The sequence below is a fragment of the Xyrauchen texanus genome, chromosome 36, assembly GCF_025860055.1.
Source record: "Xyrauchen texanus isolate HMW12.3.18 chromosome 36, RBS_HiC_50CHRs, whole genome shotgun sequence".
Lineage (NCBI taxonomy): Eukaryota > Metazoa > Chordata > Actinopteri > Cypriniformes > Catostomidae > Xyrauchen > Xyrauchen texanus.
This window is the reverse complement of record NC_068311.1, coordinates 21593944-21609447: the sequence shown is the minus strand read 5'-3', so window position 1 is coordinate 21609447 and position 15504 is coordinate 21593944. Positions and strand designations below refer to the sequence as shown.

The following is a 15504-nucleotide window of genomic DNA, read 5'->3' as shown; positions in this document are numbered from 1 at the left end:
CGAGGATGATCTGATGCAGTGATTTGAAACAGCCAGAATGTTTTTGTGTTTTTTTAATACATGCCTCCACATCTATCAGTTGTGGCCTGATAAATTGCTTAATGCCTTTTAAATCTGCCACTGCCACTCCACTGATACGATGAGCAAAAGAAAATTTGTGGCACCCCAGTATGAGGAATTTATGAGTTTTGTCAGCATTCATTACGGCCATAGCCTCAAGGCAAAACAAAGGGAATTCAACTGTCTTGACTCTGTGTTCCTCCTGTGGTTCCCTGGAGAGTTCAATGGCACACAGCGGTCACCTGCACACACAAACACACACATACACAGTCTCACCAGTGGGTAGCATTTGCGGTTCAGTGCTCTTATGTGCTACTGGGATCAGACTGAGCTGTGACCAGCCTGCACTACAGGGAAGCTTCAATCATCCAATATACCATCCCTCACAATTCCTTGTTTTGTATGATTTATGTTAGGCCTGGAAAGACAGTTCGATTCACTGAAATGGACTGTTCACTTGAAGAAATCTTAGAATATGTCCTTGAGTGGATAAAGACTTAAGTGAGAAGCCCATACAATAAAAAAAGCTCATGAACAATAAACAGCACATTTTTAGCATTCATTAATCTTGGTTAAAGTTAATTTATTAAAGTCCTACATTGTTCATGTTAGTTCATAAAGCATTACATAATGTTAACATTTACAACTTTTAATATTAATATAATTCATATTTGTATATGTAGAAATGAACATTAACCAAGATTAACAAATGCTGTAAAAGTATTGTTCAATGTTAGTTTGTGTTAACTATTGTGTTATCTAATGATAATGAACACAATATTATTGCATGCAGTTTTACAAAAAATTTTTATAAAAAATAACTAAATAATAATTCAACACTGCAAAGGTAGAAACTATACAGTACAATCCAAAGCAAGCTTTTAACACTGTTGGAAACTGAATTTTTATGATTAAAACTGAAGCCTGGGAATGCAGAAAAAGAGTCACTAGAGTGTAACATACAACAGTTAGGACAGGTATTACCCAATGCCTTTTAACATGCTGTTATACAATATTTCACCGCAGCATTTGCTACCTTTAAGAACGGTTGGCAGCTTGCTGCGTATAATGATATCAAAAGTGAATTTGATGCCTGGAATTCAATCGTTAGATAAAAAACTGTCTGGGAGATTAAAATTAGGGTCTAAATGCTATCTGTGGCTGCCATAAATGAGGATTGACGTGATACACTGAAAAAAGATGCAAATAGATTGAGCAATAAGATGGCATTCTGTCTGCTCGTCTACTGGTACTGCCATGACAATATAGACAGGGCAGATAATGCACTACATTGTTCCAATCCCTGGCACATTTCAGCTGTAATGTATTCCTAGTTTTTATACTCAACTGCTAACACTGAAGTATATGCTGCTGTTGTGTTTAAAATGTACATTATGTTCCAACACTGAAGATTTAAACAGAGAAGTCTAGACTTTTGGTCTCTCAGCTCTGCAATGAATAGGGCTATTGATATGGATAGGTTCATCTCTGGGTCTCTTTGGCGTTTCAGTGAAGAAATATTGAATGCGCTTTGTTGATATTTTAGCCTTTTCGTAAATCTTGATTTAGGGACTGCTGGGTAAAAAACACTGAAACAAACAAAAAAGAGAATGTTTTGTTGCAACCTTGAGCTTACACTTGATTACATTTGTGGCAATTTGGGGGGAAACTGGATGTGGAACTGGATTTAGGCATCCTTTGGGAATAGAACTTAAAATAACTGAAACAACTGGCAAAGTTTTGGAACCTTTAACAAAAGGTGTTTTGTACAGTGACAATACAATTATACAGTGATTGTATCCGTTGGAAATACCATGGTACTCTGATATATACCATTGTACTGCATGATTTTCATAATCTAAAACCATGGTATTTACATGGTAATACAATATATTTCAAGGAATAGCTAGAGAACCATGGTTATAAATATGTAGTAACTCAGTAAATACACAATTACTTTGTAAGAAGACTTGTGGGTCCCACTTAAAGTGATAGTTCACCTCAAAATGAAAATGCTCTTATCGTTTACTCACCCTAATGTCATCCTAGATGTATATGACTTTCTTTCTACTGCTGATAAAAAAAAATATTTTTTTTTTTTAGATTAATATTTCAGCTCTGTAGGTCCATGCAATGCAAGTGAATGGTGGAAAGAATTTTGAAGCTTCAAAATGCACATAAATGGAGCACAAAAGTAAAAAGGTTATTAGTTAAATACATATCTTCAGAAGGTTTATGATAGGATTAGGTGAGAAACAGATGAATATTTAAGTCTGTTTTTACTATAAATCTCCATGTTCACTTTCACATTCTTGTTCTTTTGTTTTTGGCAATTTGCATTTTTCATGCATATCGCCACCTACTGGGCAGGGAGGAGAATTTATGGTAAATATTTCTTAAATATCTCTTTCTCACCCACACTTATCATATTGCTTCCGAAGACATGGGTTTAACCCCTGGAGTCATATGGATTATGTTGCCTTCATGTGCATTTTGTAGCTTCAAAATGTTGGTACCCATTCAGTTTGTATGGTCCTACAGAGATGAAATATTCTTAGAAAAATATTTGTCATAAACATCTGGGATTTCATGACAGTGTGTAAATGATGAGAGAATTGTCATTTAACGTTACATTGTTCAAGTTACAAACTGGATGTTAAAATCTAGATTATAGAACTAGAAATTATTGTACTAGAAAACTAGAAATTATTGCACTCATAAATCACTACAAATACTCACACACAGATGGATGGGTATTTAGTGTGATTTATGGGTGGGCAGCTGGACAACTGCATTGAGATTTTTTTTTGGGGGGCGCATATTTTGTGATGCCACTTTTGCTTGTGTAGGCTAGGCCTATACTGTAGTGTCTTATTTTTTTGATCTACATTTGACATATATGTAATACATTGAACTGTTTTGGCTAGGATCTAGCCTAATGGTGAAGTCTTGTACAATCACTTCTGATATTGGGGAGTTTTGAGACTGCGCTCCCTTGCTCATGAACACAGGGGGCGCTATTTGTGTGTGAAACACTACATTCATCTCGCACCAGAGGCAGGCTTAATGCACAAATACTATACAATTCCCAGTTTGCTCGTTTTGTTAAAACTCTTAGAAAAATTGAATGTAAAGAAAGTCTGTTGATAATTTCACTTAAATCTCCCTTTGAGATCAAAACTATTCGTTAATTTTAGACGATACGCGCCTGTAAACATGTTGTTGCTGGTTAAATGTTGTGATAAATTCATCAATTCTACATTTGAATATATATTATAAATGCAAAGAAATACTTTGGCGCAGTTTGAATAAAACGGCCGTTATTTGTAATCGACATAGAACAGTGTTTACTAAAGAACTGCACACACGCGCGTGTGTGCGCGTGTATTTACTCCCTCCTCCGCATTATCCTGTGAGCGTCTCTAGGTGACTTAGCGCCGCCAGTCTGAAGCAGGTGTTCAACATGGCGATCTCGGGACTCGGATCTCACTCTATTTCACTCTTTTTCTACATGATTTTAGCAACGTTTCTGCATAAAGGTAAGACAAGCGGAATATGTTCGAATGCTTATTTGTAGTAGCGAGCGGAGTGTAAACAACATATGTTATGCTTGCGCGTGTCCCCTGATGCTGTGCATAGCCTATAGTCATTACTCTCAAAGCTCAGTGCGTATAGAAGTTTATGTTTTACACTCTTCATGGAAAACGCTTGATATGAGGAGTTATTGCCCACGTATGTATGACTGTTCTGATGTCTCTGCCTCTTGGAGAAAAGTACTGTCCAGATGCTGTAGAGTAGGCTAACCTTGTGTTGCTGATGCAAGGGAACAAGGAACAAGTCCGTATCACTCAGTCAGAAGTCAATGCGAAAAGCTGGTAATCTGAAAATGAATCAAATGCGCTTTCAATAATTTTATATGGGTTAAACGAACATAGAATGTTCCAAATGCTCTTTAAAAAAAAAAAAAAAAGAAAAAGAAAGAAAAAAAAGATTTTTTTAAATGAACATTTTTAGAATGTTTCTTTTCTTTTTTTTTAAGTTGCACGAAAAGGGCTGTTCAGACCGCACACGTTCTTGCGCTAAAAATAAATAAATAAATAAATAAATAAATAAATAAATAAAAAAGCTAGACGCAGCGCAACGCATAGGCTATTACAACGCAATTGTCTCGAGACGCTGAAGTTCTTTTTAACCTGATACGTGCTCATGCGCGAGACGCTGAAATAAACATTTGGAAGGTCAAAGACGTCCGTCTTGCGATTGTTTATATATAACAACAACGGAAATAGATCGAAGACGCACGTAAAGATGTGTACTGGGTGAACGGCCCTTGGTGGTACACTTCCATATAGCCTACTTTAAAAGTGACCGCGGCATAGCGCGCACTTTATATTTCTGTAAACATTTCGGAACACAAACGGTCCTCGTCGGTTATCTTTGCGTTTTTGATGTACACGTTTTACCGAGTGATTTAGGATAACGTTGGCTTTCGTAAAGAGGTTCTTGACTGTTCTTCTGGTTAATGTTTTACTGCCGTACGCAACGTTCATCCGTTATAGCAAGCATGTTGGAGATACGCGCCTTGTGCATCCCATCTATCAACAGGTTTCGCAAGTTCTTGGCTCTGTAGGTGTTCTGCGTAAGAGATGTCACATTATGCACCAAACGCATTCAGCGCTAAAAAGAAGCCCCATTGTACGAATCAACGACACTGTAACAGTGTACATCACACGTGTCCCCTGACAGAAGCACAGCTACTGGGTGCACACGTAAGTTAGGTGACTTGAGAAAAATCTGGATGCTTTGTGCTGCCTTTGATTCCCATTTCTGTCTAAGGCAATGGTATACATGTAGATATTCTTAAAGAGATGTCAAACCCACTTTCTTTTCTATAAGTGATCTTAAATCCTCATATTACAACCTATAATATTGTATGTGAAATACAAGACCATACTGTTTCATGGGGTTAAACGAAATTGCCTTTGAAATGTCCTGCCAAGATTGTGCAGCCATTTCACCATCCTAAACGTATACATGCATATACATGCACAAACACATAAATACTAGATAGCAACTAATCATCATGGTTGAACTGCGGTTAACAGCATGAGCCTGCCTGTCCTGACAGTGGGGATATATATTTTCTTAGAACAAGAGATAATTATAATTCTGATATGGGGCAATTCTCACAGGCAAACAATACTTTAGTAATGAGGTGGGATATTCATGTAAATTGCCTCATGTCAAGGGTAATTTTCAGTCTGCATGACTCACAGGTAGAGTTTTCATCAGTATGAGGGAGCTAGAGTTGTAAATATTAGAAACACACTGCAGCTTTTGCATAATTCACGATGCCCCATGATGAATGTTATGGAAGATGAATGTTCTGACACTCCCCACAACAATCAGCACTAATTTAAAAACCTCTAATATCAAGCGAGAAACCTTCTTATACATATCCACAGAGAAAAGACTTGCGAAAAAATGGGGCACATGTGCTCAGATGCGGCAAAGAAATGTTAATTTTCTTTTTCTTTCTGCGCACTTGTGTTGTCGTTGTTGCTTATTTGTTTCCTCGAAATGGCCTGAATCTCAAAAAACTGCTGATTAGAAGTTTATTAAAATTGTTTCATCATTGGTGCATTCACTTTCCAAGATAATTTGTTGGATCAATTTTCTTTTCTATATAAAGCAACTGAATTTATAGCTCATTAGATTTACATTATCCCTGCTTAATAAGCCTTGTGCTGATTGCTAAATAATGCACAACACTACATTACGGTCATACCAGATGGTAAAGTTGCCAAAATGGAAATGTGTGGATAACTTTCTGTAGACGTGAGAAGATGTTGATGTGTCGTGAGAAAATTATGTTAAAATTTTTATTCTTCTACAGTGTCATACAGTAAATGGACTTTAATCAGAATCACCCAGTGGCAAATTTGGAGGGCCAACAAAGCCTTTTACATCCTTTCATTCTCAGTCACCTTTTTGCCAAAGCATTTTTAATCGCTTTCCACTCTTAATTAATCTACAAACAAATGGAGAAAAACTAAAAGTTTATATCGTCAGAATGTATTCCTTGATGCTTACAAGCAAAGTGTGACAACTGTTTCACAAATCGTATGCCCAAAGCAGCATGTGAGTTTGAGCTCCACCCCCTCAGGCCTTCAGAATTTCCACAGAATCCCTCAACAGTGCAAATGAAGGAGCACATAAGTCAGATTGTCAGATTAATCAGCCAATCAGATTAATTTATTTGTTTTTGGGGGGTGTAATCTTTAGGATATGTCCCGGTCGAGGCCTTCTAACTGCCTTGAGTGACACAATCACGATTTAAGTTGATCTAATTTGAAAGCGAAGAGTGCGAGATCTTGCTGATCTCGGCAGTCACTGCTGTCATTACCATTGAGAAAGAGATCCTTATGGATTTAAAAACACAAGATTTTCTGCATGACCGTGTGATTGCTTAATTTATTAACCAGGAAAGGAGGACTGATTTTCACTTCAAGTAAATTGGTAAGTGCTTTTTGCATTGTTATAGCAACATCAGGAGTGTAAATTAGGCTGCTTGAGCATTCAGTGTCGGATCAAGTTTTGAAAAGTAGTGCTGCGTTTCATTCAATTCGGAAAGTCGGATTTTACAACTTCCAACTAGGAAAAGTCTAATGGAATTCATCTTCAAATCAGAATTACAACGTGTAGGCTCTGCAGAAATTCTCAACTCAGATTTCACTGAGATGCAGGTGCATGATGTCACACAAACATGTCAACACTCAGTGAGATATACAAAAGTGATAAACATTCACTTTATTAAGTAATATCGATAAATGAGTTTGTTTCCACATTACTTGATATTAAAGCTTGTTTAATAAACGCCTGCTGCAGAAACAGGTGTATAAAACATTATAATCTCTTTTGATAATCATACACCTGAAGCACAAATGCTAGCACTGCAGCATTGATTATCAGTTGGGTTGCTAGGAGACATCTCTAATGAGAGTCAAACCCCTGATAAGCTAACAGGAGCATTGCCGTTTTGTTTCCTTAAACGTTCTTCCAAATATCAGGGAATGGAATGCATTTATGGTCGGAGATATCAAGTAGGAATATCCCACATCCAACTTGAATGCAACGCAGCATAACCTAAAATCTAATAGATAGATTTTCCAGGTATTATAGACCTCCTTGGTAGATTCATATGAAAAACTATGATTTTTGAATGTCTATTCGGGAGACGTTCATTTCACAAAACAGTCATGCTGCAGTTAAAATTAGGCATGCTTGAGCATTTAGTGTTGTTTAAAGTTCTGGCTTTAGTGTGTGGACATGTTTTTAAAATGTCAATTGGTATTATTTAGTTAGCTGCGAAATAATGTATGATGCCCAAAGGCATAGGGTGTCCTATTAATTGTGAAACTGTGTTTTCTTTATGGCATGAATCACACTGAAGGCCTAGACTTAAAATATACAGCCTACCACATCTTGTATCAAAGGAGACTTTTCAAGCTGAAGTTCAAAGTAGGCTTAAATTTTGACAGTTCAACAACTATGCTCCATTTTGTGTTTGTGTATTTCACCAAATAGTCGGACCATATTTTAATATGAGACTGCAATCTGTTATTCAGCTCCACTGGGGGTTATAACATATTATTCATCCACTTATGTAACTTCGCACCAGAAACCTCTCTAGTGAGTCAACACACAAGTACAGAGGATGAGTTGAAGCACTACAAAGACCCCGTCTTACTTTTCTGTTTTACCTCTGTATTACTAAACATCAGAGATGAAGTACCCTCTTCTCAGTACTAGACTGTAAATAAAATGATGCTTCAAGCCGACAGACTATCGCTGTTGTAGGACAGCTACTAGTTGAGTGCTATGCAGCAGCACACAGTCAATTAGTGGTTACAGATTGAAAGAAGCCCCGATGGGGAGCAAGTGCTTCATTCATAACACTGGTGGAGTAACGAGAGTGGAATATGATTCGGGGAGGGGATTCCTGTCTTCTGTGATAAACATTGTCATTGTTCTCATTCTGCCCTGTCTTTCATATACTAAGCTCGTTGTCCGTCCTAGTTGGCTGAATTGTTTGGGCACTGACCATGAAAAAATCAAATTATGTTATTTTTCAGGGCACAAAGTGCACAGTCTGCTGGGTTTAACAGCCGCTGCTATATTACAAAGAGCTATGTAGCATCAATCAATGGTGTTTAACTGTTCTTGTCTTGTCATTATGTGAGATATTTTGAATGATGCCTCCTGTCAGTGTTCAGTGTTGCATTCTACACATTTTATACAAATATTGTTAAAGGGATACCCAAAAATGATAATTCTCTCATGCCATCTCAAACTCGAATGCCTTTATTTCTTCTGCATCACGAACAAAGATATTTTTAAGGATATATGATGTGCTTTTTGTCAATTGGGGTAAAAAACATTCAAGCTAATACGGGACATGAAGGCAGCATAAAAGTAATCCATGCTACTCGAGTGGTTTAATCTATGTCTTCTGAAGTAATACAATCACTTTGGGTAAGAAACAGACCAAAATTTTGTCCTTATTCTCCAAAAATCTTGAAAGTCGGATTGGAACACAGTCCAGGCTTCAAGGCAGTGATTCTTTGACACTGCACGCGGTTGCCACAAGTATAGCCACAAGACGTTAACAATATGTGTGATTACATGATTTTAGTGTGATAAAATCGCTCACTATTAGGGATGTGCTGAAGCTAAATACCTTATTCGGAAAGGCCCGAATAATGACTTCAAAATGAATAAGAGTTCATAAGATCTGAATAATATAAAAATATATCTGTATGACTGATTATCCAAAAAGCACAAGGATGAAGTGATATTTTAAATAAGCTCATCCAAATTTGCAAAGAATTTTTGAATCTGTGCAGCCAATATTTCTAAATGTAAACCTTATTAATGAAAATGTGCACATTGTGATTTCGACCCAAATGGATTTGTGGTCTCCGTTAATTTAGCGCATCTGGAGCTTATCAAGTTTAACCTTAAGATATGACATCATATGCATTTTCCACTTCTTGAAATGTCTATATTGATGTATCATACGATTCACACGTGATTCTCATGTATTAATTTATAGCCTAAACTGAGCGCAATGTTAAATCCTTGACCTGAAGTGATGATTTTATGTCGGAGCCCGTCTATCCGTCTCTTAAAACTGACCACATTTATGTTCACATCAGCGATTAAGGAAAGTAACTGGTTAAGACTTTATTCCAAAAAAAGTTTAAATGCTCCACATTGTATTCATCTATTAGGAATATTACTGCTTAAACAAAGAAACTTTTTTCTTCTTATTCTTTAAACTGTGCTAAATTTGACTATGTTAAGTGTTCTTGAACTCTTGAAAGGCACTATATATGTATATGCAACATTATTATTATTATTATTATTATTATTAATAAACTAAGTAATGGTGTCTTTTCGTAAAAAGTCCTGATAGATTTATGGAACTTTCACCTGTTTGTAGGCTATATTGATTTTATTTAAATTTATTTTCATGTTTGAATTTGTATTTATTATTCAATACAACATGTGTGCTTGACATTTCACATTTTGCTTGACACCTTTTGCCTCCAGAATAATGTTATACATGCGCAAGCAAACAAAAATTCTGTTTCATGCAGATATTAATATCTGAAATATCAGGAGAAACCACAACATATTCCACAGTTGATGTAGCCTAAAAATTCAGCTTCATCTGTTAATAAAAAATAAAAAATATAAAAATTATATTTTTTTAAATAATATTTGTATGTTATTATTATTAGGCTATTATTATGAACAGGCATATACAAGGCATATTTTATTAATATAAACTATAAATGTAAGAGTAATACTTAAAAATGAATGTTTCATTTAGTTTTGACGCACTTCTGGTTTTAGCCCCGCCCACACTCGGTTCTCTCCGAATAATTAATTTTTAATAGATAATTTTATCATATGAACACATACAGATTCAAATACAGATAATGGCTCCACTGCACATCCCTAATCACTAACCGTTTCTGTGTAAAGTTGTAGCCAATTTTACAACTTCATTGCCATAACAATGCAATGTCAACAAACCGTAAAACAACTGTAAAAAATGACGATTTTTAAATCGCAAATAATAATAAATAAATGTTTTTGAACAGAAGAATTAATTTAAGTGCTTTTATAAAATTAAAAGCTTCACATTTCTGTCATTAAACCCTCCAAACATTGTCCCCCTTCACTTCCATTGTAAGTGCCTCACTGTAACCTCGATTTATACCTTTTTTAAAGGAAAGGACAGACGGGTCGAAATTAATATTTGTGGTTATCTACATTATGCCACAAATGCTGTCGATTGAGCTTAACTCGTATTGAACCCGGAATATTCCTTTAACTCACGTCTGCATTTCCAAAATATCCCTACTGGGTGTTTAAAAAATGCAAACATGTGAACAAGCTTCCCTTGACACTGCGGATGTCAAAACTTACAGTGAATATGGACTAAATGTTTTGTCTGTTTTTTACCCAAAGTAATCATATTTTATTTATATTTATTTTCATGTTTGAATTTGTATTTATTATTCAATACAAAATGTGTGCTTGACATTTCTTTTATGCTGCCTTTATATCCTATGTTAAGCCTGAAACTGTTGGACCCCATGGACATACATTGTAAGGAATAAAACACATCATACATCCTTGAAAATATATTTGTGGTGTATTCCATAAGAAATAAAGTCATATGTGTTTGAGTTGGAATGAGGGTGAGTAAATGATGAGAGAATTATAATTTTTGGGTGTCAAAAATGTCAACATGAAATCAAAAGTTCATCATATTTACATTCTCATTGCATGGAACATGTCTTATACAATTAATTTATGCACATCATTCCAAAGGAAAGAATTGTCTTTATAATCTCTAATCTAAATTGAATGAAATTAAATTTTCTTTCGGCTGACGTGACTTTTCAAGCTGAAGTTCAAAGCAGGCTTAAATTTTGACAGCTCAACATCTACAGTATGCTCCAGTTTGTGTTTGTTTATTTCACCAAATAGTCGGACCATATTTTAAAATGAGACTGCAATCTGTTATTCAGCTCCATTAGGGGTTATTACATATTATTCATCCACTTATGTAACTTCGCACCAGAAACCTCTCGTTATGTGACGTGACATGATTTTCAACCTCTTCCCTCCAACAACCTGCCACTTAGACACCACTTTTCATGATCCAGTCAACTCTCAATGGATAAAATCAAGTCTCGCCCTACATTTTATCTTGTTTCACATAGAAATATCATTATGGAAGTAAAATGTGTTTCAAATGCTGTTTCATGTTTACTTTACAGAATAGTGCAGATCATTTGCATTCCATCCTTTAAGACCTAGTCCCAAAAACCCGGGCATACATATTATGGCTCATATCTATACTGCAATGATTAGAATCTGTTTACCAACTACGTGCTTGGGATAAACTCACGTAAATGTATTTTTATACATGTGTTGTGATGACCTAGTTCATCTCACTATGCTTTGAGAGTTGTTGTGAAAAATGTTCAGAAACATATGTATGGTGACATTCCCCCAAAGCTCAGAGAGATGTGACCCACTTGCCGTTGATAGAACCTATAAGGTCTCAGCATGTTCTCCAGAGACCCCTGCGTTTACTCAATCCTTGTTTTTGTTTTAGCCTCGCAAGAGATATTGAGAATATAGCTTCTCCTTTTTCCCTTAACCAAAAATTGATTGCAGTCCCAGTGTTTTAAAATATTTAAAGCGGAGAGGTGTGAGCTAGTTCACAGCGACATTGTGAATGCAGTCTCGACTGCAGATCACATCGCCATCGATCAGTTGAGACGTAGAGTGGGACTCCAGCTGTCTGAGTGTGAGAGAGTGACCAATCAATAGAACGTACAGATGGTGGCTCAGAGGGGAGGTGCTATTCAATAAAGCTGCTAAATACTTAAGAATGTCAGGACACTGGATACTCACAGTGGTTGATCTCATCACCTCAAGCAGAATGAGGTTCTGGGACAGTAACATCTGTCTGTACATTCATGATAACATCCGGTTGGGCTTTATTTGGATCAGTCCAATAGAACATTTGCTCTTTACTGAATTTGTTTCAGGACCCAGATTTTACATTGGACATCAAGTGGTGACCCAACAAAGTAGAGCGAACAAAAGTAGTGCTGTCAGTTGATAAAACATTTTTATCGCGATTAATCACACATTTTGAAAGGGCTGAAATTTGACACTATATATACTTATTTTCTTGTCCAATTGCCTTTAAACTTGGTAAAGAAAACAAAATATTATTTTAACAATACAATGCTTTAATAAAATTTTTCAAACAAAGCCTTTCACAAGAAATGTACTTTCTTGTGAAACCCACAAAAAAAAAGAAGGGTCACTTGGTGTATTATGTCCTGCACAATAGAGGGGGTAGAGCAGTTGTTTAGTACAGGGGCCACATCGGGCTTCAAAGGAATAATTCACACAAAAATAAAAATTCTCTCATCATTTACTCACCCTCATGCAATCTTGGATGTGTATGACTTTGCTCAGCAGAACACAAATTAAGATTTTTAGAAGAATATCTCAACTCTTTTGGTTCATACAATGCAAGTGAATGGGTGCCAAAATTTTGAAGCTCCAGAAATCACATAAATCAGAATAAAAGTAGCCTAATCCATGTGACTCCAGTGGTTTAATCCATGTCTAAAGAAGAGATATGATAGGTTAGTTGAGAATCATATCAATATTTAAGTCAATTTCTACATCAGTTCTCCTCCCTGCTCAGTCAATGTCCACTTTAACTGTCACATTCTTCTTCTTTTGTTTTTGGTGATTCACATTTTTCATGCATATCACCATCTAATGGGCAGGAACAATTTCTAGCAAAAAATGACTTACATATTTATCTGTTTCTCACTCATACCTATCATATCACTTCTGAAGACATGGATTTAAAAACTGGAGTCATATGGATTACATTTATGATGTATTTATGTGCTTTTTGGAGCATCAACATTTTGGCATCCATTCACTTGAATTGTATGGGCCTACAGAGCTGAATTTGTCTTCATTGTCCTCCTTTTCAGATACAATGTTCCACATTGATTTAGTTCTTTAGTATCTTTTGAGCCCAGAAATAGTTGTGTTCTCATTCTAATGCATGATGCACAATTTTCTGAAGTTTGTGACTGGTGGAATACAGTCACAAACTTCACAAAGGTTGATACTTTTCTATCAGGCATTAGAAGAAATATACAAATAAAAGCTAAGCATAATTATACAATATTTTATCATCTCTACATTCCTGGTAATTTATTATATATATTAACAACCTCTCTCGGTATTTAAAAAAAACCCTAACAATATTATTAAAAAATATCACTGTTTTATTCTATTACATGATTACTTTTAAAGCTACTCAAGTTATTCAGCCAAAAGTTGTTTCCTTGTTATTGTTGTTTGATTTATAGCATTTATATGACATGGCCTAGTAGACAGTGCTCAATTCGGTTCAATGTACACTTCAAGTGCAAACATTTTGATGCAAAAACGTTTTTTGTCCCACTGTTTACGCTCACTGTAGACTAAACCAACTGCGATTACATTAATGCTTCATCAAGATGGGCATTGGCAGAATTATAATGTGTATTTGATCATTTAGGCGCAAACCCGCATTAGCGCTCAAACATTAACCGCATGTCAATCAAACAGCTCAAAAAAGCAGTTACAGACGTCTAGATATTTTATCTAGATCAACCAACCAGTGGTTGTCTTGCTATCACAATCGATGTAATGAACACCCCTGTTCTAGATGTAGAACATAGGCTAAGTATAGAAAATTACACAATTAGCACAGTAAAAGTACATTTACATTTACATTTATGCATTTGGCAGACACTTTTATCCAAAGCGACTTACAGTGTACTTATTACAGGGATAATCCCCCCGGAGCAACCTGGAGTTAAGTGCCTTGCTCAACGACACAATAGTGGTGGCTGTGGGGATCGAACCAGCGACCTTCTGATTAACAGTTATGTGCTTTAGCCCGCCACCACCACTCCATTTAAAGTACAGTTACAGCACTTAAAATTAAGTCAAGTAAACTTAAATTGTAAAACAATTTTAAACTACTTAAAAAAGTATATTTCCTGAGAAAAACTAGTTAAAGTAATGTGAGTATTTGTAATTCGTTACTTTACACCCCTGGCGATTCGGAGGTTGCATTTTTGCTTTAAAATTACATTTTTACTCCACTAATTGTTATGCTTAGGGTTGCAGTTTGGGTAAGGGAGTAGGGTTAATAAAATATGCATTTCTGTTGATGGTATTACATTATTTACAATTATTAACATAACTTGCTTTTGGCACAACTCTTTGGACATTTTACTCAGAAACTGCTGCTCACAGTGCCCATAAGTTCAACAGCACATTCAGATTTGCCCAATGGGGGGCAGTGATTCAAATTTCGGTAGAGCGATTACAGCAGCAGAATGTTCAACCTACTAATGCTGGATTTCACATTGAGGGCCATTTCAATGTAACTTTGTTTTTTATTGCCATTGATGAGTGATCAGTCATACGAAGTGTTCCTGGAACTGAGCCCCCAAGATCAAAGATGGCAGCCTTCATGTTGCATACTAGGTATATTAGAACTATTTTTCTACCAAGTGACAAATAACTTTGCACCAAAATAACATAGAGCAGGGCTTTTTAGTTCTGTATATCCTAAAGAGTTTAGCTCCAACCCTAATCAAACACACCTGAACCAGCTAATCAAGGTTTAAGGATTACTTGAAAATTACAGGCAGGTGTGTAAGAGCAGTATTGATACAAAACTCTGTGGAGGCCCTCCAGGAATGAATAGTCCTGCAATAGAGTTTGATTGGATGCATGTTTTTTTTCCTCCCATACCTTTTAAAAGTTTTAAGTATATTTATTTTGTTATCTTAACTCTGCACTATTATTTGGTTAATTGGATATTATTAATCACATTTTTTACAGAATAGCCTTGCAACCCACCAGTTGAGAACCACAAATACAGAAGGAACTGCTCTGATTTACACTAAAAGTTCTATAGCTTTTTTAATGAATGTTTTTAGAATAGATTGTTTAATTTAAGCTCAAATGATCACATCTTCTGTAGCGCACCATCAAATTGAAGCGTTATCACTGTAATTATGGTGAGATCAAGCATTGTGTTGCTTTTGACAGACAGAATTTCATTTTGTTGTTGTTAACTGATAAGATCTGTATAACAATATAACTCCTGAAAAATTCTATAACACTGTTTAATTGCCGATCTGGTACTTCAATATGGAATCCCAAGTTACAAGCAGTGTTTACCAAAATGTCTCAATGGTGCGAAAACAAAAACAAAGGTTGTAAAAGGTACAACATAGCTTTGTGTTTCTTTAT

The 15504-nt window shown here is 35.8% G+C and overlaps 1 protein-coding gene across 4 annotated transcripts in view; it reads left to right on the top strand.

Moving 5' to 3' along the window:
* Window positions 1–3480: 3480 nt before the first annotated feature.
* Window positions 3481–15504, top strand: part of LOC127629419 (cell adhesion molecule 1-like) — a 289304-nt gene continuing 277280 nt past the window's right edge. For 2 of the 4 annotated variants that reach the window (XM_052106503.1, XM_052106501.1), the window contains exon 1: window positions 3481–3599. In XM_052106503.1, coding sequence (XP_051962463.1) covers window positions 3524–3599 — 76 coding nt within the window. In that variant the 5' untranslated portion in view covers window positions 3481–3523. The remainder of the gene's footprint in view (window positions 3600–15504) is intronic. The other 2 variants (XM_052106504.1, XM_052106502.1) reach the window with 2 other exon arrangements.